The 24703-nt window shown below is 36.7% G+C and overlaps 2 protein-coding genes and 1 long non-coding RNA gene across 4 annotated transcripts in view; 2 read left to right on the forward strand and 1 right to left on the reverse strand.

The window, feature by feature from the left end:
• LOC128778302 (uncharacterized) overlaps positions 1–24703 on the forward strand; it is a 107285-nt gene that overhangs the window by 75859 nt on the left and 6723 nt on the right. Inside the window, exon 2 of the long non-coding RNA XR_008423843.1 lies at positions 4227–4317. This is a non-coding gene — a long non-coding RNA (uncharacterized LOC128778302). The remainder of the gene's footprint in view (positions 1–4226; positions 4318–24703) is intronic.
• CWC27 (CWC27 spliceosome associated cyclophilin) overlaps positions 1–24703 on the reverse strand; it is a 194950-nt gene that overhangs the window by 58674 nt on the left and 111573 nt on the right. The window lies entirely within an intron of this gene.
• On the forward strand, positions 18734–20220 carry LOC109246393 (heterogeneous nuclear ribonucleoprotein A3). The gene has a single exon (XM_019414335.2). It carries the CDS (start codon positions 18768–18770, stop codon positions 19836–19838), a length of 1071 nt encoding a protein of 356 aa, XP_019269880.1. The 5' UTR covers positions 18734–18767; the 3' UTR covers positions 19839–20220.

The following is a 24703-nucleotide window of genomic DNA, read 5'->3' on the forward strand; positions in this document are numbered from 1 at the left end:
GAATTGGAGATGGCAAGCATGTACATTCTTTCAAGGACTTTTTTTCCACAAAGGGACAGAGTTACAGGGCAGTGGCTGGAGGGGACAGAAACTTTCTTCTTTTAATATAGAAAATGTTGCATGTTTTCATGCGGATGGTAAATGATCCAGTAAAGAGGGAAACTTAATGATGCAGGAAAGAAAGAACTGCTGGAGTGTTGTCTGCAGTAGGTGAAAGGTAGCAAAGTCTGCACAAGTGGAGGAGTTGGCCTCAGAGTATGAACAGCTCATCCATAGTTACAGGAGGGCAGGCAAGCAAATAAATGGCCCAGATGCAGGTGAGTTGGTAGCTGTGGGTGAAAGAAGTTTTCTTCTGGTTGCTTATAGTTAAAATATCCCGCTCCGCTTTGCCAGTGATTGGTCCAGGTCATATGTTCACTCTCAGGAGACCCACTTTTGGCCAGTGATATGCAAAGGGAAGTCTGGTGGGGGTTCTGGGAAAGATTTTCTTTCCCATAAAGAGAAAGGTCCAAAAAGAGAAAAGTCTTTTGTCTCTACCTTTCCTTCTGCTTGGATGCTATTCAGTGAAGACATAATGCTTAGAGCTGCTATAGACATCTTATGACAGTGAGGGGAAATCTCTAATGTATATGCCAATAACTTCACAAATATGGGTAGAATGTAAGGTCCATTAAGGCAGAAGTCTTTTTTTTTTTTCCAACTTGAGTACACACTCAACTAAGTATTTGTTGAATAAATGAAGTATGGTCAAGATGGACCATGTTTTTCAGAAACTCACAGTGTGCTGACGTACACCTGCAGATAAAGAGATAATTAAACTCCCATGCTCTAAGTGGTAAGATGGGGGTAAGTACAGGGTGCTTAGAAGTTGAAGCAGGTTTAACTGACCCTGACTCTGAGATGCAATGGACTTCCCAGATTGTAAATATCAGCTTGCTACTGTTTGAATGCTCATTATAAAATGTTTTGTCTTGTATCAGTATTTTCTGATAATTTCTTGAATTCCTTTATAAAAATAAATATATTTCATATAATCCTTATACTTCTCCTTGGTGAGACACAAATAGGGCCATGATTGAGGGCAACATTTGTTTTATTCATTAACTCCTTTCCCCCTGCTCTTGTCTCCATCTTTTTTCGACCTAGGAGTACAATCATACTGATGAAATATTTTACCACAGCTATCACCAGTTTTTATTGAAAAGCATACAGGATGCCCTGTTTTAAACATTTAAGAGTTTCAATGTCTGCTTTTTTCTTTAGAAGAGTTATATTTCTATGCTCCATGCCAGCATTCTCTTTCCCTCTTTCATTTTAGCAGATACCATTATCTTTTTCTTCTGGAATCATTTTGTATACCTGAGTACAATGAGCTCCTTCACCATATGGCAGAAGATAAAGTATTTACAATTTTATTATAGGAGCACACATGTGGCATTATATGTAAAAGAATAAAATTAAAGCTGAAGTGTCCATAGCCTGGACTAAAACCATATTTCTGCTGCTGAAGGCAAGAAAAATTATTTAGTCTACACTAACAAGTAAGTAGCAGCAAAACAAATATTTGGTTGACTGGAAAGCCAATGTTTTCATTACTTGTTATAAGCATAAAAGCTAAAAACAGTCTGACCAAGCACATTCTGACAGCAAATAACACATGTATTCATCAATCTTTTGGTGTATATAAAACTGTGACTCCTAATATGAATTTACATGTAATAAAGGTATAACCACCTATGCCTTCCATATATATTACGTACACATATGTATTTATATATAAAAATATGTAATATGCTTTTATGCATGCATGTACACAATATATATTCATATTGTTTCTTTATTTTAAAAAGGTCTGCTTCAGGGGTGTCTGGGTGGCTCAGTCAGTTAAGCATATGACTCTTGATTTCGGCTCAGGTCATGATCTCATGGTTGCAATATCCAGTCCCGCATTGGGTTCTGTGCTGAGTGTGGAGTCTGCTTAGGATTCTCTTTCTCTCTTTCTCTGCTCCTCCCCTGCTCATGCACACCATCTCTCTCAAAAAAAAAATAAATAAATAAAAATAAAAAAATTTTTAAAAAATGGGAAAAAAAATCTGGTGCAAAATTTTTTCTTTACTAGTATAATAACTCTTGCCCTTAAAAATGCTTTAATCTAACTGAACTAGGGCAAATAATTCTTTATTTTTTTTAAGTTTATTTATTTACTTGTTAAGAAAGAGAGACTGTAAGCAGGGAAGGGGCAGAGAGAGAAGGAGAGAGAATCCCAAGCAGGATTTGTGCTGTCAGTGCTGAACCCTACATAGAGCTTGATCTCATGAAGTGTGAGATCATGACCTGATCCAGGATGATGACCTGAGCTGAATCAAGACTCAGATGCCTAACTGACTGAGCTACCCAGGCACCCCTAGGACAAATTCTGCAATTTGTATGGACCCCCAAAAGACCCTGAATAGCTAAAGCAATCTTGAAAAAGAAGAACAAAAACTGGAGATATCACAATCCCAGATTTCAAGATAGATTACAAAACTGTAGTAATCAAAACAGTATGGTATTAGCACAAAAATAGACACATTGATCAACAGAACAGAATAGACAGCCCAGGAATAAATCCATGATTATACGGCCAATTAACTTGACAAAGGAAGCAAGAATATGCAATGGGAAAAAGACAGTCTTTTCACCAAATGGTGTTGGGAAAACTTGACAGCTCCATGCAAAAGAATAAAACTGGACCACTTCCTTACACCACACACAAAATCAGCTACAATGGATTGAAGACTTAAATGTGAAACCTGAAACCATAAACATCCTAGCAGAGAACACAGGCAGTAATGTCTGTGACATTGGCCATAGCAACATTTTTCTAGATACATCTCCTGAAGCAAAGGAAACAAAAACAAAAATAAACTATCAAAATAAAAAGCCTCTTCTACACAGCAAAGGAAACAGTCAACAAAACTAAAAGGCAATCTACTGAGTGGGAGGAGATATTTGCAAATGATGTATCCAATAAAGGGTTTGAATCCAAAATATATAAAGAACATGTACAACTCAACACACACACACACACACACACACACACACACACACACACACCCCAATTAAAAAACGGGCAGGAGATGTGAACAGACATTTCTTCAGAGAAGACATACATGTAAAAAAAAAGAACAGAACCTGGATGTATCACAGTCCCAGATTTCAAGATAGATTACAAAGTCTTCTTTTGCTTACATGAAAAGATGTTCAACATCACTCATCATCAGGGAAATGCATATCAAAACCACAATGAGATATCACCTCACACCTGTCAGGATGGCTACAATCAGAAACACAAGAAACAACAAGTGTTGGTGAAGATGTGGAGAAAAAGGAGCCCTTGTACACTGTTGGTGGGAATGCAAACTGGTGCAGCCACTGTGGAAAATAGTATGAGGTTCCTCAAAAAATTAAAATAGAACTACCCTATAATCCAGTAATTCCACTACTGGGTATTTATCCAAAGAATATGAAAACATTATTTTGAAAAGATACAAGCACCCCTATGTTTATGGAAGTACTATTTTCAATAGTCAGATATGGAAGCAACCCAAGTATCTATTGATAGATGGATGGCTAAAAAAACATGTTGTATATTTGCACAAAGGAATATTACTCAACCATAAAAAGGATGAAACCTTGCCATTTGTGACAACATGGATGGATTTATAGAGTATAATGCTAAGTGAAATAAGTCAGTCAGAGAAAGACTGATTTCATATGATTTCACTCATTTGTGGTTTAAGAAACAAAACAAATGAATGAAAAAGAGACAAACCAAAAAAGACTCTTAACTATAGAGAACAAACTGATGATTACCAGACATGAGGTGGGTGGGGTGTTGGGTGAAATAGGTGAAGGGGATTTAGAGTGCACTTATCATGATGAGCACTGAGTGATGTATAGAGTTATTGAAGCACTATGTTGTACACCTGAAACTAATATAACACTGTATGTTAACTATACTGGAACTAAAACAACAACAAATGCTTTAATTTAGTAAGATATACTCACCATACTATCAATGAACTATTTGTCTACACATGTAAATAACGGCTTCGGTAATTGGCAAACAGTTATAATTTACTGAATGCTCACTATGCTAAGAAGTTTGTGATTGGTGACATACATATTATTTAATATCTTATAACACATGTACTTATTTATTTATTGTTATTCCCATCTTACAGATAAGGAAACTGAGGCTCAGAGGTGACTTGCCCAAGATCACTTATCCCCCAAATCAGAGTGAAATAATGAGAAAGGCCTCATCTATTTGAGGTAGGATTCTGTAAAATCATACTCCTGATAGTATAGCAGAGGGGCTAAAATGTCTCACAAATGTAGGATTTTTGCACTTAGCAATTTAATTGATAAAAATTTTCTGCAATAAATATCTGTTAATTTTTAAATAATGTATTTGCCTGAAGAAAAAGAAGCAGCAAAGGAACAAGGATTCTTGTTATTAGAGAACACAGCTACAAATATGGAAGGAGGGAAAGAGTAGAATGTACCCTGTGGTGTGGGACTGAAATTAGTCTATCAGTATTTCTTCCTGCTCTGTTGACTGCGAAAGCCTAGAAGCAATAGTAATGAGCACACGTGAGCACCCACATCTTGATTTTTAAATACTATTCTCCACTAAAAAAAACAGAGCTCATTAGAAAAAAAGGGTGATTCCAGGGCAGGGGCAAGGGAAGTATAAGTATAGAACGTCTCGTTAAATCAGAAAATAAGGGAGTACTCAAATAATAATGGAAAAATATCAAAAGAACACAGGGACCAGTCTGAATAGGCTCCTACTCACCAAATAAAAGTAAAATAAAAATATTTATGTTGAGCACCAGGATAAATAATGATAAAAACAGATTACAACCCATGAAACAAGATTCCATGAATTTATACTGCTATATTTAAATAAATGGAGAAGAAAGGGAAGCTGTTTTTATAATGGAATGCAAACCATAAATAGAAAAAGAATGATGGAGTTAGAAAATCATCAGTGAGGGTACCTGGGTGGCTCAGTCGGTTATGTGTTAGACTTCAGCTCAGGTCATGAGCTCGTGGTTCCTGAGTTTGAGCCCCACATCAGGCTCTGTGCTGACAGCTTGGAGCCTGGAGGCTGCTCTGGATTCTGTGTCTCCATCTCTGTCTGCCCCTCCCCTGTTCATCCTCTGTCTCTCTCTCTCTCTCTCTCACTCAAAAATAAATAAAAATGAAAAAAAATAAGAAAAAAAAAACCCCTTTACAATACTGTAAAAAAATCCATGTACCTGGTCAGTTCAGACCCCTGTTGTTCAAAGGTCAACATATATCCAATGAACAGCTCATATATAAGACCCCAAGTCAAGTCCTACAGATTAGCTAGAGCAGTAGTTTACTATCAGCTTTATTTGACAACTTGACAGAAATGCAAATTCTTCACTTCTACTCCAGGCCTGTTTATGTTCTGATAGATATAGGGCTGTAATAGGGGATAAAAATGATTAACCATTTGAAAGCAAGACTATGGAGAACAAAGGTAGATGATTTTTTAAACTTAATTTGGTATGCAATAAGTAAGACACTATAGAAAGTTTGTGAGCAAACGAATAATACAGTAATTAAGATCACTTTAGTACCAGTGTATACAATGGATCACTTCTAGGAGATTCTAGAGGAAAAGACCAGTTTAAGTTTCTTATAATAGTGCCAAGAAAGATATATTAAAAACCTGAACTAGCCTATGTGACTAGAAGAAGGCAGAGAGAGATTCCCTAGTGGGTGAGTGCCTAAGAGTTGTCACTCGGTTGCAGGCACCTGGGTGGCTCAGTTGTTTGAGCATCTGACTCTTGATTTCGGCTCAGGCCATGATCTCAGGGTCATGGGATTGACCCCATGTTGGTCTACGCACTGGGCTTGGAGTCTGCTTAGGATTCTCTCTCTCTCCTTCTGCCCCTCCCCTATGTGCTCTCTCTCTCTCTCTCGCTCGCTCGCTCGCTCCCGCTCTCTAAAAAACCAAAACAGAACAAAAAAAGAATCGCCACTTGGCTGAATGTGACACAGGCACAGGGTAAGGAACCAAGGATGAGTACAAGGGAAGGAGTGAGGAAAAGACAAGAGCAATTAAAGGTTAATGAGATTTCAAGCCTGAATAGCTGATAGAACAGTCTGGATCCAGATGAATTCAAGGAAACTTCCTATAGCTGGGCCTTTTAAAGGCCAAGGATCCCAGCCTTATAATCCTATAAAAGCATGTTCTTCTAAACAGTGTCAAGTAAGGAAGCCGTGATTCGAGCCTTACGATTCTATAAAGCATGTTCCTGTAAACAGTGTCATGTAAGGAAGTGGTTTTCAGACTTGCAGATTTTAAAGATCTGTAAACATTCCAAACAAACTTTAATAGATGAGTTGCTTTTTGGTTTTACAAATTGGGAACCTTAAAAAACACTTCTATTAGCTTTTGAGAGTACAACTTGGTAAAACCACTCTGGAATAAATGGCAAGATCTATGAGCCAAAGGTGTGCATACTCCACAGAATATGGTTTGTGTATAGTGTATTTGCTAAGAACATACATCAGTTGAAACAGGGCTCTGACACCAGGACTTTGGATAATTTACTTAACCACTAAGTTACTATAACTTAGTTTCTTTATCTGTAAAATGTGGGTAATAATAGTGTCTGTCTATTGTTTTGAGAATTAAATAAATACATATGAGACATGTAGTACACTTCTTGGTGCACAGCATTGACAAATGTTACCTGCTATGACAGTTATGAAGATGATGACAACTCAGACCAGCAATTCCATTTCAAGACATATCCTAGAAGAAACTCTTGTTTATGTGCACAGGAGAAATGTACAGGGGTGCTTTCTCCAAAATGTTTAAAGTAGAAAATATATGGAGAAAACCTCAAAGTCCATGAGCAGGAGAAAAATAACCTGGCATAAGCATTTAGTGAATATATCATTTAAAATGAATAAACATATACTACATTTAAAAACATAGATACGTGTGGAAAGCATAATGTTAAGTAAAAAAACAAGGTGTGGCTGGACACATACCATTTGATACCACTTACATATATGAGGTGGCATACTTAACAATATTATTACCTATAACAGGTCCATACAAACACAGTAAAAGGTTAAAAACATGCATAGGAAGGAAACACATTTACTTCTGGGTAGTGGTACTTCTGTGGGGGACAGAAATGAAACCGGAGAGTATATAAAGTGGACTTAACAAGATCTATGGTTTATAGTTTTAAAAAATCTAAAGCAAATACAAAAAAAAATATGATTAGTTGGGTAAAAACCTGGCTAAATCCCTCTACTTTTATGTGTGTTTAAAATACTACATAAGGTAAAGGAAAAAGAAAAAGAAAAAAAGGTCAATTTGAATGTTTTTAAAAATCACATTTTAATATTTTTATTTTTTACTCTGAAATTATTTGAAATTTATAGAAGTTAAGGAGTAATATGAAAACTCATATTTTTTTCTGCAAGATCACCAATTTGTAACATTTTGCCACAGGTTTTTCTCCCTTTGCACATATAAATATATATATTTTTCAACTTGAAAATAGTTTGCCATATATCCATGGCCCTTTACTCCTTAATATTTCAGTTTGTAATTCATAAGAACAAGGATAGTCTCTTAACTATAGCATGATTACCAAATCCAAAAATATAATATTGATGCAATACTTTAATGTACCACCCATATTCCAGTTTGGTCAAGTGCCCAATAATGTCCATTTTAGCATTATTTTTCCCTTTGTTCCAGGATTCAATACAAGATTATGTACTGCATTTAGTTTTGATGTCTTTTTAGTCTCCTTAGCCTTTCTTTGAATTTTATAACATGGACATTTTTCAAGAACACTGGGCTGTTGTTTTTCGAAAAAAACACTTTGGGTTTGTCTGATGATCCCTTACGATTAGATTCAGGTTATGCATTCCTAGCTAGAACACCAGAGAACATTGCTTGATTTTGTGTTCTTCTCAGGGTATCGTTAGGAGATATGTGGTGCCTTCACTGCTGATGTTAATTCTGATCAGGCAGTCAAAGTGTTACCTGGTTTGTCGTATATATATATTTTACATTGCACCTAACAAGCAAGCAGGCAGATTTAAGATCATGCAAATAATACTGCTCTTCATCCAACAATCCCCCCAGATTTAGTATCCATTGATGATTTTTGGCCAAATCAATCTTTATTATGAGAATCGTAACTTTCCAACTCTACCACACCTTTCACATTTACTAGTTAGCGTCTTTTATGAAGAGGAGACTTCCCTTTTCTTCTAAGTATTCATTCATTTCATTTATAGCATTATGAATTCACAGATTCCTATTCTTTTTCTCATTGGTTTAAAGTCCATTATTTTCCTCAGTTATTTTAGACCTTTTTATTGAGATAAAATTCATATAAGATAATTCACCACGTTAAGTTGTATTTTTGGTGGTTTTTAGTATTATCACAGTGTTGTATAACCATCACCATGATATAATTCATAACATTTTCAATGCTCCTAAAGGAAACCCTGTATCCTGTTAGCAGAAACACTGTTAGCAGTCAGAACTCTCACCTCCCAGCAGCCCCTGCCAACCACCAATCTGTTTCTATGGATTTGCCTATTCTGGACATCCCATGTAAATGGAATTATACAACGTGTGGCTTTCTGTGTCTGGCTTTTTTCACTTAAGCATAATATGGCTGGATTATATTTCATTATATGGATATACCACATTTTGTTAGGTTGTTGCTTTGCATTGTTTCTACCTTTTGGCCATTATTAATAATGCTGCTGTGAATCTTTGTGTACAAGTTTTTGTTTGAACACCTTTTTAAAAATTCTGTTAGGTATATACCTAGGAATTTCTGGGTCATATGGTAATTCAATGTTTAACTTTTTGAGAATTTTTTCCAAAGTGGTACCCTTTTATAATCCCATCAGCAATGTATGAGGATTCCAATTTCTCCACATCTTTGCCAACATTTGTTAATTTGTTTTGTTTCTTTTATATTATAGCTGTTATAATGGGTGTGAAGTAGTATGCCATTGTGGTTTTATTGTTTTTACTATTTTTTAAAATTTTATTTTGGAGAGAGAGAGAGCATGAGTGGTAGAGTAGGGCAGAGGGAAAGAGAGAGAATTTCAAGCAGAATCAATGCTCAGCATGAAGCCCGATGCGGGGATCAATCCCACAACCCTGGGATCATGACCTGAGCCAAAATCAAGAGTCGAACACCCAAGTGACTAAGCCACCCAGGTACCGCTCTCACTGTGGCTTTGATTTGCATTTTACTATAGCTAAGGATGTTGAGCATTTTTTATATGCTTGTTGGCCATTTGTAATTTTTCTTTGGGTAACTGTCTATTCAAATGCTTTGCCTATTTTTAAATTGGGTTCTTTATCTTTGTATTTTTAAGTTATATGTCCTCAATTATTTTGAAGTACAAATTATCCCAGATTTGACCTGGAAGTCAGGGGAAAGACCTTTCAAGATGCCTACTATGACCTGTTGACATGCTACCATCATTTTTTAGAGCACTTTCTAGTTTCTTGCATAACAGGTGTTCCTGCTATTCTTGGGAATAGCCATTTCTCCAAAGAGCCCTGGTTCCTTTCAGTGGGAAATGGTATCAGAAATCAATATGCTAGGTGTGCTCTTTGTTACTGATTCTTTTTTTTTTTTTTAAGGCCTTTTTAACAGCCGGACGTAGGAAGTACGTACACACACACACACACACGTATATCAGCCCATACAAATCACATCTATCCCCTGAAAATAGTTGTCTTCCCTCATTCCCTATTTTCATGTCCTTTCTTCTATAATAATAATAACATATGTATTGCTCCTACAACATCAGCATATGTATTCATTTACTAAATTTTGTCATATACACCAAAGAGTATTTTTATTAGTATGTTTATAGCCCTACAAAAAGAAAACTTACTAAGAAGAGTTTAAGGTTTTTTTTTTTTTTTTTTTTTTTTTTTTTTTAGAGAGACAGAGAGTGCATGTGTGTGAGTGGGGAATGGGCAGAAGGGGGGAGAGAGAGAGAGAGAGAGAGAGAGAGAGAGAACCTTAAGCAGACTCCATGCCCAATGTAGAGCCTGATGCAGGGCTTGATCTCACAACCATGAGATTATGACCTGAGCTGAAATCAAGCGTGGGACACTTAACCAACTGAGCCACTCAGTGCCTCCCTGCTTTTTAGTTTTTAAATAGAGCGAGAGAGAGCATCAATTTTGTTTACTGTTCTTCCCTCCTACTCAAGACAAATATAATACAGTCAAAATATCATGTTCAAAGTTTGAATTAATTTTCTCTGCTCCTCATCAGTGTAATGGTACTCATTAGAAATATAATTGTTTGTTTCTGTTTATACTCAGTTTTAGTTTCTTTTTCTGCCCCATGTTGACTGATTTAACATGTATAGAACACAAATACATTTCCTAAAGTCAAAAGTGCATCAAAAGATAAACTCCCAGGTGTCTCTGCCTTCCCCTCTCTTCTAACAATTCTCACTCTTATAAATAAAGAATTCTCATTGTTTTGGTTTTTTTTTTTTTTTTTGGCTTACTGTTCATATATTTATTTTTGTAAGAGTGTATCTGTGCATGTGTGTGTATATTGTATCTTAATTTTTCTCACACAGAAGTCTATATATATCATAAATAGCATTTACATAGCATTGCACTTAGTTTTTTTACATACTTTTCAAAGAATAAAAATAAATTAAGATCCTAAAAAGGCATTTTTCAGGGTATCACTAGGAAGGAAGTGGTAAATTATGACTTTTCTCTGCCTTTATTTGAAAAAATCTGCTAATAATTTCCTTTCCAGTGCTAGCCTCCCTGGAGATTGCTAATAGGGAAAAAACTCCAACTTTCTGACAGTGGATAAAAAAGCAATATTATCATTACCTAATATTATTTTGTATATCTGGACTTTTAAATGTTTATTTTTGCTATTGAAGAGTAAAAGGTGTATTTTAGAAACACAACTGGGATCCCTATGTTGTAAGCCTGAAGAGGCAATGGTGGTTAAGTAGAATGAAGTTCCTTAGGGGAGTGTGAGGACTGAGAAAGGGCAGTGAGTATGGGTGACTGCTGATTTTTGAAAGAACAGGATTCGTACACTTGTGAAGTTGGGTATCTAGATCCCAAGAAATAATAGTTGTCAACAAGGACAGGTGGGGGTTTCAGACTACTCTCTTCAGAAACAGGTTAACAGTGAAAGGCAGCGTTTGGAAAGGAGCACACAGAAGAAACAAGGTTAAAACATTATCTTTAAGGTCAGGGAAGAAATGAAAAATTGAAAGAGAAGGGAAAAAAAATCAGTGGATATGGAGACTTCTGTGAAAGGCTAAGGAGAAGAAAAGGCTTCTGAAGATTGTCGGGAGGGGCAGGGAGATGGACAGCCTTGAAAAGAACTGGGGTCGCTTTGTGCTGCGAGAAAAGGCAGGCCAGAGAAATGTGTGGGGAAACAGAAATTCTGAGGTGGAGAGAAGCTCATATTAGATGGTCTTTTCAAAAGAGTAAAGATGAGGTAATCTGTGCAAGGTTGGGGAGAGAAGCAGGGTTGGCACTGGAGATGTGAAGAGTGTGGAAAATGCTTGGCACAGAGAGGCCATGTGGAGAACGCAGTACAGAATGAACAATATAAACACGACAATCTCTGTATTGGAATTTCTTCAGCTTTGAGAAATGATGTAACTGTTCGGAAACTCTTGCCATCCTTCTATTATTGAACTAAAAATTTTAAGCTATCCCATAAAATCACAAACAATATATCAGTTCAACTAAGAGATGAATTTTTAAAAATACAGCACTTGCTAAATCTGAATTAGAAATAGGCATATTTGTGATTATATGCACATATTTTATGTGCATGTTATTTTAAACTAGTAATAATATTAAATATCTAAAGAATTCTATTCGCCTTTATAAATACGTAACCAAATGAGCTAACTTAAAGTTTAATGTTCAACAAAGATTGCTATTACATAGTAAAACTCACCATGTTTTGAGAACAGTTCTTAGGAATGTCTCTTGATATTTAGAGGAAGTCAAAGGAAGCTGACTGTTCGTAACATAAAATGGCTAATGCAAGCTCAGAGAGAGATTAAAAAGTAACAATTTTAAAGAAGCTGACAAGGCATTCTCTGGGATAGCAATGGGAAGGAAGCAGTATAATATATTCTTTCCCTTCCTTTGCTTAAAGTCTGCCCTCAAGTAATTTCCTTTGCAACACCAATCTTAAAACACTGCGCTATTAAAAGCAAACAACCTTTCTGTCAACTTAAAACTGGTAGAATTGGCATTACCTCACATAATATTGTATATTTACTTCTTTACTGCCAGTCTCTACCCACCCCATTCCCAACTCTCAACAGGAGTGTAAGGCCCATGAGAACAGACACTTCATCAGTTCGTTCTGTTTTATCCTCACTATCTTGAATAATGCTTAGAATGTAGTGGCACTCAATAAATAAACATGGATTAGTGAACAGGAAAACAAATATAGAATCCTAATGCTTATAAGGAAAAAGCAAGCCTGGGAAAAATAGGTTTTTATGTCATAGTAGAATCAGCATTGTGGATTACTGATTATACATTGGTTTTACATTGTTAAATGTCTAAAATATACTAGAATCAAGAGTATAAAATTCCTTGTTAAGGTAAGGTTAAAATTTTGTCTTAAGTAAAATTGTATTTAATTCAAGGAGATACATATTTATTGTGAGCCTTAAGAATTTATGATATAGACTGACATAGAGGATTAATATAAGGAAGAAGATGGTGAGTAGCATGAGAAATTCACCAAGATATCCAGGGAAATGCATTTTCAAATGTATCTGAGGCTTGTATCTAGAAATGTAGATTGGGGAATCATCTGTCAAAGGAATCAATAACCCAATGACCTATTTTAAACATAGCCTAAGGAAGTTTGGAAAAGGTTTATAGGAGGTAGTGGGGTTTTTTTATTTTTTATTTTTTTTTAATGTTTATTTATTTTTGAGAGAGAGGGAGAGACAGAGCGTGAACAGGGGAGGAGCAGAGAGATAGGGAGACAGAATCAGAAGCAGGCTCCAGGCTCTGAGCTGTTTGCACAGAGCCTGACGCTGGGCTCGAACTCACAAGCTCGAATTCATGACCTGAGCCGAAGTAGGATGCTTAACTGACTGAGCCACCCAGGTGCCCCTATAGGAGGTACAGTGTTTGATATAGGACAAAAAAGATAAAAATACCATAGACTAAAATGGTAGAAGGTGTTCAGGTCAATGGCATTGCATAAATAACATGACACAGACCAGAAAGAGTGGGGGTGTATCATGAAGGCAGTGTGGGGAGAATAAAGACTCTATCTGAGGAAATAATGGAAGAAAGGACTTAACATCTGTATTACAGCAGATCTTGAGGATTCTGCATATAGTTTGCTGGAGAACAGGATGGGCACAGGTCAAGGGTTTCTGCTTACTTTAAGATGATCCTCTGGACAATCATATGAGGTTGGTATTACCATTGTGGTGGACACATTTCTCCCTGCACTCCTGCGTCCATGTGACTCTAGTGGTGCCAACTCTATCTCTGGCTTGAGAAATGGCATGTGACTACTCAGGACTGGCCAGTTAGAGCCTTTAATTCCATAGCTACAGTAATTGTTGCAGGGATGGGTACATGACAGCATCAGTGACAATGAAATAGATTTTTTGTCAGATGGAAGTATCCTTGTCCACTGGATTAGAATGTGGAAAGATGTGAGGAGTAGCTATTATGACTATTCAACCCCATGGGGAAAGGCTGAATGGCACAGAGATGTGTGTATGGGCATGGGGGTAAAGGCAGAATCAAGAAATGGAGATATAAAGAGAAAATCTAGGTCCACTTGACATCATTTTAGCCTCTGATAATGCTGTGCCTGGAATCAGTTCTACCTATAGCCCCGAAGGAAATTTTTCAGTATAAACCTGATTAACTATTTGAAACCATAAGATTCCTAACTGGAAATGTCATTCTCATTTTAGAAATGAAGAAACTATAGGATAGAGAAAGTAAGTAATTTGTCTAAGATCACATAGGTTTTAAACAACAGATTTATAGGGGCATCTGGGTGGCTCAGTTGGTTAAGCACCCAACTTCAGCTCAAGTCATAATCTCAAGGTTTGTGCATTCGAGCCCCACGTCGGGCTCTATGCTGACAGCTTGAAGCCTGGAGCCTGCTTTGGATTCTGTGTCTCCCTCTCTCCCTGCCACTCCCCGGCTTGCTCATGCTCTCTCTTTCATTCTCAGAAATGAATAAACAAACAAAAAATAACAGATTTATAGCTCTAACTCATATCTGATGGCTCCAGGCCCATGCTCTTAACTACAGGTTCTTTATTTTTTATGTTTTCATACATATATGTGTATATGTATCTAAGAATGACAGAGAGGGAGAGCTTGACTTTGGTTGGTTTATTTTGGTCTATGAAAATAATAATTACTACTCACTGAGCACTAGGCTAAGTACTTCACATAAAATTTCTATAGATGTCAATCATTACTAGCTTGTCTATACCCGCTTCTACTGGAATCTTTCTTTTTCACAACTGCGGTTCCCTCTCTTACCCTGAGAAGCTGGGGTTGGGGGGGCATATAAGGAGATATACTATGACTTGTGTAGCGAATCAAAATATGAGATGGGCCAGTCAGATTCCGTTTTTGCAAATATGGTGAGACTGAACCAGTTGGTGATAGGCAAAGGGATATGCATGTTCAGAGTTGGGGTGGTCATTTGAGACCATGTGCAACACAGACTTCTAACGGAGAATAAAAATAGAAGACTGTGCACAGAAAGAAGAGTACAGGACAGACTTAGAAAAAGAAGAAGAGAAACAAAGGGAAAAGCAGATTACATAGCTTTGGAAGGAGAACAGCCTTAGTTTCTGATCACATGCTGTATTGCTACTCACTGGTTGTTGCCTTTGAGTATTCATGAGACTCCACTGTGTTTATAAGAATCCCCCTTAAAGCAGCTTGAATAATTCTTGCATAATGAAACCAGTAAAGTACAAACTGGAACAATACATCATCGTAGTGAATTATCACAGTGAATTAACCCAGCAGGTAATTATTTTCAAGATAAAGAAGCTGAGATTCAGAGAGTTCAAGTAAATTTCCTGAGGGAAACAACCAGTATAAAACAAAGGTAAGATTAAAACCCAGGTCTTTGTGTTTTAACTTCACAAGTGTAGGGCTAACTGGCATTAGGAAACACCGGAGACAAGGAAAAACAAAAGGAATTAACTTCAGTATTTTAGGAAGAGGTAGTAAGAGACACACCTAGAGCAATGGATGAAGTAATGGAAATGATTTGTACCTATAAACAGAGGGATGTTTTATGGAGGTAGGGCTGAGGGGTAAGTAAAGAAGTAGAAACCAAAGGTGATACGAATCTTTTTATCTTGGCTTATTGGAAAAACAGAGGTGCCATTAACAATACTAGTAGGGAAATTAGGTCCGGGGCTTATTTTTGTGGGGAAGAAAATACACTTAATTTTGGTCACTATTAGTTTTAAGTAAACATGTTTTAAAAGGGAATTGAAAATGTGGGCCTGGAGCTCAAAAAGAGGGATTCAGGAATTATTTTAAATAAGTGACTTCATTCAAGTCTTTATAAAACTCAGTAAATCATAATGTATTCAAGAAAAAAATTCAGTATTGTACAAGTACAAAACTTAAAAGATAAAGACTGTATTTAATCCTCAAAGAGATCACTTTAGATTTCTAATTTACTCTGGCAGTATTTATGGTGACAAATTTATTGGACCCAAATAACAAAATGAGGCAACAGAATCTGGTTATTTAATGCTATAGAGTCAGCAATGTGCATGTACACATACACACACACACACAAAAACACATATATATGCACATGCACACAGACACAGACATACTCAAGCATTTATATCTTTAAAGGATATAATGTTTTAAATTGTACAGCAAAAATATATAGATATAACATAAAAAATGACTTGTTTTTATGCCTTGCATTTCTCCATGGAACTTAAAATCCTTTAACAGACATTATCTCATTGTTTTAAGAACTGTTATGAAACAATCTGACATTTATATAACACCATTCATACTCAATAATCCCAAAGGACTTTACAAACCCTGGAAGAATGACTCTGCTCATGTTCACCATGCAACCACTGAGGGATGGAGGTAGGATGGGTGGGTAGAGAAGTGCACAGGACTGTGGTAGACATTCTGTGGAACATCGCAGTAACATGATACAACCGAAACCATAAAGAGACAAGCAGAAAAGATCCAAGGTAAGACACTGCATTACACGTGTTAAATTTGAGAGCAGTATTAATACCAAGTGGTCTCTCTTTCATTTTTGTATCTTATGAGAGTGATATATAGATATCTTCAAGGTAAAAAAAAAAAAATGGAGTATCATCTGCTAAGTCAAGAACTCCATATCTTTTTTCTTAACAGATTTTATTTACTTATTTATTTTTAAGTAATCTCTACACCCAACATGGCACTTGACCTTACAACCCTGAGATCAAGAGTCATATGCTTCACCGACTGAGCCAGCCAGGCAGCCCCAAGAACTCCATTTTCTATAGGGCTTTTTTGTGTGGGTAGTGGTCTGTTTTCCAACTGTCAAGCACATCCAGGCCAGGATACTAAATTGTTAGTGATTTAAAATGTTTTGAGGGAGCAGTATTTTTTAAAAGAAGATTTCTCCTCCCCTCTTTCCTTTCCTTTTTGAACTGAGACTAGGATGCTAGAAAACAAACACTCAACTGGAAAAGCATAAAAATGGTTTTTTGTTTTGTTTTGTTTTGAATTTATCAGGCGTATTAGGATTCTCCAGAAGAAGAGGGCCAACAGGATGCATATATATATATGTAGAAAGAGATTTATTGTAGGGAATTGGCTCACAAGATTATGAATTCTAAGAAGTCCTGGATCTGCAGTTGGTAAGCTAGAGATCCAATTTGAGTCTGAAGGTCTAAGAAACAGCAGAAGTGAGGGTTTAAATTTTAGTCTGAAAGCCAGAGGTTTGAAACCCAAGATGAGCTGATGTTTCAGTTTGATTCTGGAGGCAGGAAAAGACTGGCTCAAGGCAATCAGGCAGGAGGAGTTCTCTATTACCTTCTCAAGAAGGTCAGCCTTTTTATCCTATTTAAACCTTGAACTATTTGGATGAGAACCATCTATACTAGGGAGGGCAATCTACTTTACTCAGTCTACTGATTCAACTGTGAGTCTCATCCAGAAACACCTTCACAGACACACCCAAAATAATGTTTGACCAAATATCTGGGCACCCTGTGGCCCAGTAAAACTGACACAAAAAATTAACCATCAGTTCAAATTAAGGGCTTCTGTTCTTCCATGACAAAACTAACAGAATTCAGTTTTCTGAAGCATTTGAGGTCAATGTGATAAATCATTTAAAGAACTTATTGCCAGACACCCTACTTGGACAAGGAAATATGCCAACTAATGACTAAAGGTTATTGTAGTACCCCAGTGTTGTTTCCTTTAGTCACATTATACATCAAGGAGACTATAGAAGATGAGTAGCACTTTGATTGGGCAAATGGGTGGAAGAAGAGGGAATTCAGGGAAAGAGCTGGACATCACAAAATACTGCAAAACCAACCTCTCAGCACCAAGCCATATGGTTGAGGGAATAGAGCCAGCTTTCCAGAGGAATGAGAACAATAAGCCTCAGAACTACACTGAGGCTTTGACTATAACTTTAGCCAGCTCATGGTAATATGGGGAGAACATCCTTATTAACTCTCCAAAAATACCCCTTGAGATCCTAGACCTGAAGATCATCTTTCAACACAGAGCTTTGGGTCAGTACAAAGTGATGCTGTTGCCACCAAAGTTACCATATATTTTAGATAATATACATTTTACATATTTAAACCTTACAATAAACAAATGAATATACCCAAGGAAACTGAGGCTAGGAGAGGCCAAGTACTGTAGATGTGTTTTTGTTTGCCTCTAGTGTGTTTTTGGTCCCTTCTTCTAATAGACCATGCCCCTGTTGACACAGTAACACATTATCAATCAGTCAGTGTCTGTCTCCTAGGAGCTGGGTGCTCTAGAAAGAACGTAGGGTGAGTTGTTTGATGATCGATCCTGGAAAGAGTCCAGGAGCTCCTGCATCCAAGGTCCCTGGTCTTCTCACTCATCTTGAAGCTTGGCCATTCAGCTATGTTCCATTTTGTGTGCTATCTCAATATCCCATCCTTTGGCTTAAATTTTAGTTGGTTGTGATCAAGACCCTTCAGAAATACACAGCTATGTTATATAGTTTATCCAAGAGCAGATAGGTATCAGTGGAAGAGATAAGACTCAAACTTAGATTTGTCTGACTTCAAAGGCTATATATACTTTTAACCATGACGCCTCACTGGTTTTCAAAAATTGGGATCCTCTAATGTTATCTGCCACCAAAAGGAATTATAGCAGTCTTCTGATTTTATATCTTGGCTTCTTTAGTAAATTTTTTGAAAAGAGTTAAGCTAACATGGAAAATCTTGTAAAATTACTCTATAAAATACAATTTCATTGCTGAAAGGGAAAATCTTTAGCAGGCATATCTGAGTTGGGTTGTTAGAATATTGTATAGAAGGGGCAACCAAAGGTATAAGAAAATGGTTCTTGATATTGAACTCGAGTTGGAAGAGGCGAGTCCGGTCTCAAAATGGAGGGCCATGATCCAAAGGAACCAGAGCAGTTGAGAAAACTGTTTATTGGTGGTTTGAGCTTTGAAACTACAGATGATAGTTTAAGAGAACATTTTGAAAAATGGGGCACACTTACAGATTGTGTGGCGATGAGAGACCCCCAAACAAAACGTTCCAGGGGTTTTGGTTTTGTGACTTACTCTTGTGTGGAGGAGGTAGATGCAGCAATGTGTGCTCGACCACACAAGGTTGATGGGCGTGTAGTGGAACCAAAGAGAGCTGTTTCTAGAGAGGATTCTGTAAAGCCTGGTGCCCATCTAACTGTGAAGAAAATTTTTGTCGGTGGTATTAAAGAAGATACAGAAGAATATAATTTGAGAGACTACTTTGAAAAGTATGGCAAGATTGAAACCATAGAAGTTATGGAGGACAGGCAGAGTGGAAAAAAGAGAGGATTTGCTTTTGTAACTTTTGATGATCATGATACAGTTGATAAAATTGTTGTTCAGAAATACCACACTATTAATGGGCATAATTGTGAAGTGAAAAAGGCCCTTTCTAAACAAGAAATGCAGTCTGCTGGATCGCAAAGAGGTCGTGGAGGTGGATCTGGCAACTTTATGGGTCGTGGAGGAAACTTTGGAGGTGGTGGTAACTTTGGCCGCGGTGGAAACTTTGGTGGAAGAGGAGGCTATGGTGGTGGAGGTGGTGGCAGCAGAGGTAGTTATGGAGGAGGTGATGGTGGATATAATGGATTTGGAGGTGATGGTGGCAACTATGGTGGTGGTCCTGGTTATAGTAGCAGAGGAGGCTATGGTGGAGGTGGACCAGGATATGGAAACCAAGGAGGTGGATATGGTGGCGGTGGTGGAGGATATGATGGTTACAATGAAGGAGGAAATTTTGGAGGTGGTAACTATGGTGGTGGTGGGAACTATAATGATTTTGGAAATTATAGTGGACAACAGCAATCAAATTATGGACCCATGAAGGGGGGCAGTTTTGGTGGAAGAAGCTCGGGCAGTCCCTATGGTGGTGGTTATGGATCTGGTGGTGGAAGTGGTGGATATGGTAGCAGAAGGTTCTAAAAATTTTCAGAAGAAAAGGGCTACAGTTCTTAGCAGGAGAGAGAGCGAGGAGTTGTCAGGAAAGCTGCAGGTTACTTTGAGACAGTCGTCCCAAATGCATTAGAGGAACTGTAAAAATCTGCCACAGAAGGAACGGTGATCCATAGTCAGAAAAGTTACTGCAGCTTAAACAGGAAACCCTTCTTGTTCAGGACTGTCATAGCCACAGTTTGCAAAAAGTGCAGCTATTGATTAATGCAATGTAGTGTCAATTAGATGTACATTCCTGAGGTCTTTTATCTGTTGTAGCTTTTTCTTTTTCTTTTTCTTTTCATTACATTAGGTATATTGCCCTGTAAATTGTGGTAGTGGTACCAGGAATAAAAAATTAAGGAATTTTTAACTTTTCAAAAAAAAAAAAAAAGAAAATGGTCCTTGAGCTGTGCGTTTTCTCAATCAGTGAGAAGAAGTGAGAATAAAACCTACAAGAACATTCCAGAAAAGCAGGCAAAAAGTAAAAAGTGCATAGACTTTCTGCTGGAGGTTGATAAAATGGAAAGACCCAAATGTTCAAAGTCTTCTAACTCCAAAATTGTGTGAAATGGACAAAACTAATCTCTCAGAGCCTCAGTTTTCTCATCTATAAAATGGGGACAGTAATGCCTATCTATGTAGAATCACTGTGTGAAGTTATATTATCTGTCTACCTATCTATCATCTGTCAAAGTCTATGCCCAACAAGGGGCTTGAACTTATTACTCTGAGACTGAGAGTTGCATGGTCTACCAACTGAGCCAGCCAGATGCCCCCTGAAGTTAAATAAAATAATTAAATCTTGTAGTGTAGAGGCTGGCACATGTATTTTTGAAATGGTAGTTGCTATTATTGTTGTCGCAGTCATTAAACTGAGTCAGGTGATGATGGTTAGTAGGCTGACAGGAGAAGGCTGTTAAGAAGAGTTTGGAGGGGCGCCTGGGTGGCTCAGTCGGTTAAACGTCCGACTTCGGCTCCGGTCACGATCTTGCGGTCCGTGAGTTCGAGCCCTGCGTCGGGCTCTGGGCTGATGGCTCAGAACCTGGAGCCTGCTTCCGATTCTGTGTCTCCCTCTCTCTCTGCCCCTCCCCCGTTCATGCTGTGTCTCTCTCTGTCTCAAAAATAAATAAAACGTTAAAAAAAAAAAATTAAAAAAAAAAAAAGAAGAGTTTGGAAATAACACATAGTTGGAAACCAAAAGGATAAAAGTATCTAGTGGACAGGAGTTTTTAATTCTTTATTAGGACCTTTTGCCTTTGTGTGTGTGTGTGTTTTATAATGTTTATTTATTTTTGAGAGAGATAGAGACAGAATGCGAGTGGGTTAGGGGCAGAGAGAGAGACACACACAGAATCCAAAGCAGGCTCCAGGCTCCAGGCTCCGAGCTGTCAGCACAGAGCCTGACGCGGGGCTCGAACTCACCGGCTGTGAGATCATGACCTGAGCTGAAATTGGACGCTCAACCTACTGAGCCACCCAGGCGCCCCGTGTGTGTGTTTTTAATATTGCATTTATTGTAAAATGTAATGCAAATACTAAAAAGTGCACAGATTTCAAATGTAGAGCTCAATGATGTATCACAAAGTAAACAGCCAAGTCAGGAAATCAAACCCTGCTGGCCCTGTAGAAGTACCCCTGCTGCCCATCCCAGCTACTGTCTAACCCTTCCTTCTGGGACAAAAGCAACCACCAAAATGTCCTTTGTGATAATCACATCCTTTCTTTTCTTTACCAAATACTACTTAAGTCTGCATGTTTTTTTTCATTTTATGTAAATGAATTAATATATATTTCTTTTGTGTGTAGTTATCGGTAATTAATTTTCATTGGTATATAGTGTTATATGAATATGTTTACATTTTTTAATCATTCCACTGTTGATGGGTATTTGTGCTGTGTTTGTTTGTTTTGGCTGTTAGAGATAATGCTACCATGAACATTCTTGTACATTGTATACATTTCTGATGACTAGGTACCAAAGAATGAGTAGAATCAGTGGGTCTCAGAGTATATGTATTTTTAACTTTAGCAAAAAACGCCTATAGTTTTCTAAAGTGGTTATATCAACTTATACTCTCAACACCAAAGGATCAGAGTCCCAATGTTCCACATTCTTAGTAACAATAGATATTGTCATTCTTCTGGAGAGTGCGTGTAATATTGGCTTCAATTTACATTTTCCTGAACATACATGAGGTTGAGCACATTTTTCTTAGGATTATTGGGCATTGGATATTTTCCTTTGTTAAGTGGCTATTGAAGTCTTTTGCTCATTTTTCTTTGAGTTATTTATCTTTCTCCTTGATTAATAACAGTTCCTTAGATCTTCTGGCTATCTTGTAAATATCTTTTCCCATTCCATGGCTTGCCTTTTCACTTACTTCAGGGTGTCTTTAATGAACAGAACATTTTTAATTTTAACATAGTAACATTTAGCAAACATTTGCTTTACAATTAGTTCTTTTTGTGTCCCAATCCTTAAATATCTACAGAAAGGTCATAAGGACATTCTCCTAAATTATATTCTAGAAGTTTTATTTTTTGCTTTTCCCATTTAGATTTATAGTCTATCTGGAATTGATTTTATGTATGGTGTAAGGGTTCAAGTATTTGTCTATCCTTAAATTAATAATCTAGTAGTTCAAGCACCATCACTAAAAAGACTCTCCTTTCCTCATTGCTTTGCAGGACCAACTTTCCAGGCTTCACATATCTGTCACTCATTGTACCAACCCTACACCATCTTAATTATGTAAATGTACATCAGATAACATATGCTTGTCACCATTTTGATCTCCCTTATGACTCTCTTAGCCACTTGGACTTCCCTATACATTTTAGAATCAGCTTATCAGGTTCTACAGAACCTGTTGGATTTTGATTAAAACTGCACTGAAACTATAGAACTGTCTGGAGAAAGTCAGTATCTTTACACTTCCTTTTTTTCTAAATGTTTTTACCTCTGATTCTTTATTATTATACCAGCTAAGTTTTCCAGTAAATCTTCATGACTATAATGATGTTGAATAAAAGAAATTACAATGTGCATTTTATCATCATACCATTCTGCATATTTGCTATAGGTTGTTTTAGGTACACTTTTAACAGCAGTCCTATTTCTAGTGTGCTAGAACTTTTTGCTAAAATCATGAACCCTTGTTGAATTTTATTAAATGCTCTTTCTCCTTCTATCAAAATGATAAAATGTTTTTCCCTTGATTCTATTAACATGGTAAGTTACATCGGTTGATTTTTAATCTTAAGCCAAATTTACATGCCTGGAATATATCCAATTTTATAAGAATGTATTATGCACTGAAAATACTGCTTCACTTGATAAACTAGTATTTTGCTTAGAATTTACGGAGTTTGGCCTATAATTATCTTTTCTTGAAATGTCTTTACCAGGTTTTCTTATACAGTCTTCATAAATAGAACAGTAAAGCATTCTGTTTTTATTGTCTGGTAGAGTTTCTGTGAGATTGGTGTTATTTGTGAGTCTTAAACTATGGATTTGATTTCTCTAAGTTAGAAGTAACATTCTACTTCTAAGAATCCTACCTCTTCTTAGGTTAGTCTTAGTAAGGTGCAATATTTATTAGTAGCATAAGTTTGTTTGTATTGTCTTGAAAGCATTTTAGTGTTCATGGGATCTATAATTATGTTTTTTTTTTTAAATTGTTATTGATTATTTACACCTTTTTTTCCCTATCCAAGTTAATGAAGAGTTTGGCAATGTGATTAATCTTTTAAAAGAATGTATTTGTCTCTGTCATCGCTATACTTACATGCATGTTTTCTACTGCACTAATTTCTGCTTTTATTTTTTATTATTTCTTTCTTCTTTCTTTGGGTTTAATTTGCTTTTCTCTTTTCTAATTTCTTAAGAGGGGTAGTCACTCAGTTTTATCTTTGACTTTTTGAACAAAGTAAGTATATTTATTTTAAAGAGTATTTCTGATAATTTCAATTTCTAGAGTCCCTTCATAAATTATTTCTATTGGTTGTTTCTGCCATTTCCCCCATTCTTCACTGGCTGTTAGCCCTGACATTCTTCCTTCACTTTCTTATTAGTTTTCCAATGTGTTAAAAAAATTTTTTTTAAAGATTTTAAATATTTGTCTAGCTTTTCTAGTTGTTTTAGTTCAAATTACCTGCCCTACCTTTACCCAAATCAGAAGACTCCTAACACTGCTTCACTGCCTCAGGCACTCATGACTAAACCATATTTTGTTTCATACTTCATACTATATACAAAAAGTAACTCAAAGTGGATCATATACATCAATGTAAAATCTTACACCATAAAATTTCTAGAAGAACACATAGGGTAAGATCTTTGTGACCTAGGGCTAGGCAAAGATTTTTTAGATACAACATCAAAAATTCAATCCAAAAATGAAAAAAGTGAACAAATTAGACCTCATCCAAATGGAAAAATTTTGTTTTTCAAAAGACACTGGTATGAGGACGAGAAAGAAGCGACTATTTGGAAGAAAATATTTGCAAAAGCATCTATCTGAAAAGACTTGTATCCAGTGTATGTAAAGAACTCAAAGTCCAATAGCAGAAAACACATAATAAAAATGGGCAAAAGATTTGAATAGATACTTCAGCAAAAATATATATACAGATGGCAAATAAGCACATGAAAAGATGCTCAACATCATTATTAATTACTGCAAATTAAACCAGAAGATAACACTACAAGCTATTAGAATGGCTAAAATTAAAGGGTGACTACACCAGTGTTAATGGGGATGGAGCGATAGGATATCTCATATACTATTTGTGGGAATGTAAAATGGGATGAGCTGTTTGGAGAACAGTATGGCAGTTTTCAAAAAGTTAAA

The sequence above is a fragment of the Panthera pardus genome, unplaced genomic scaffold (assembly GCF_024362965.1).
Source record: "Panthera pardus isolate Hobbes unplaced genomic scaffold, ASM2436296v1 HiC_scaffold_2, whole genome shotgun sequence".
Classification (NCBI taxonomy): Eukaryota; Metazoa; Chordata; class Mammalia; order Carnivora; family Felidae; genus Panthera; species Panthera pardus.

What these genes read in the sequence shown, in the direction of transcription:
- LOC109246393 (XM_019414335.2), top strand. Translation starts at nt 18,768, where the DNA reads ATGGAGGGCCATGATCCAAAGGAACCAGAGCAGTTGAGAAAACTGTTT.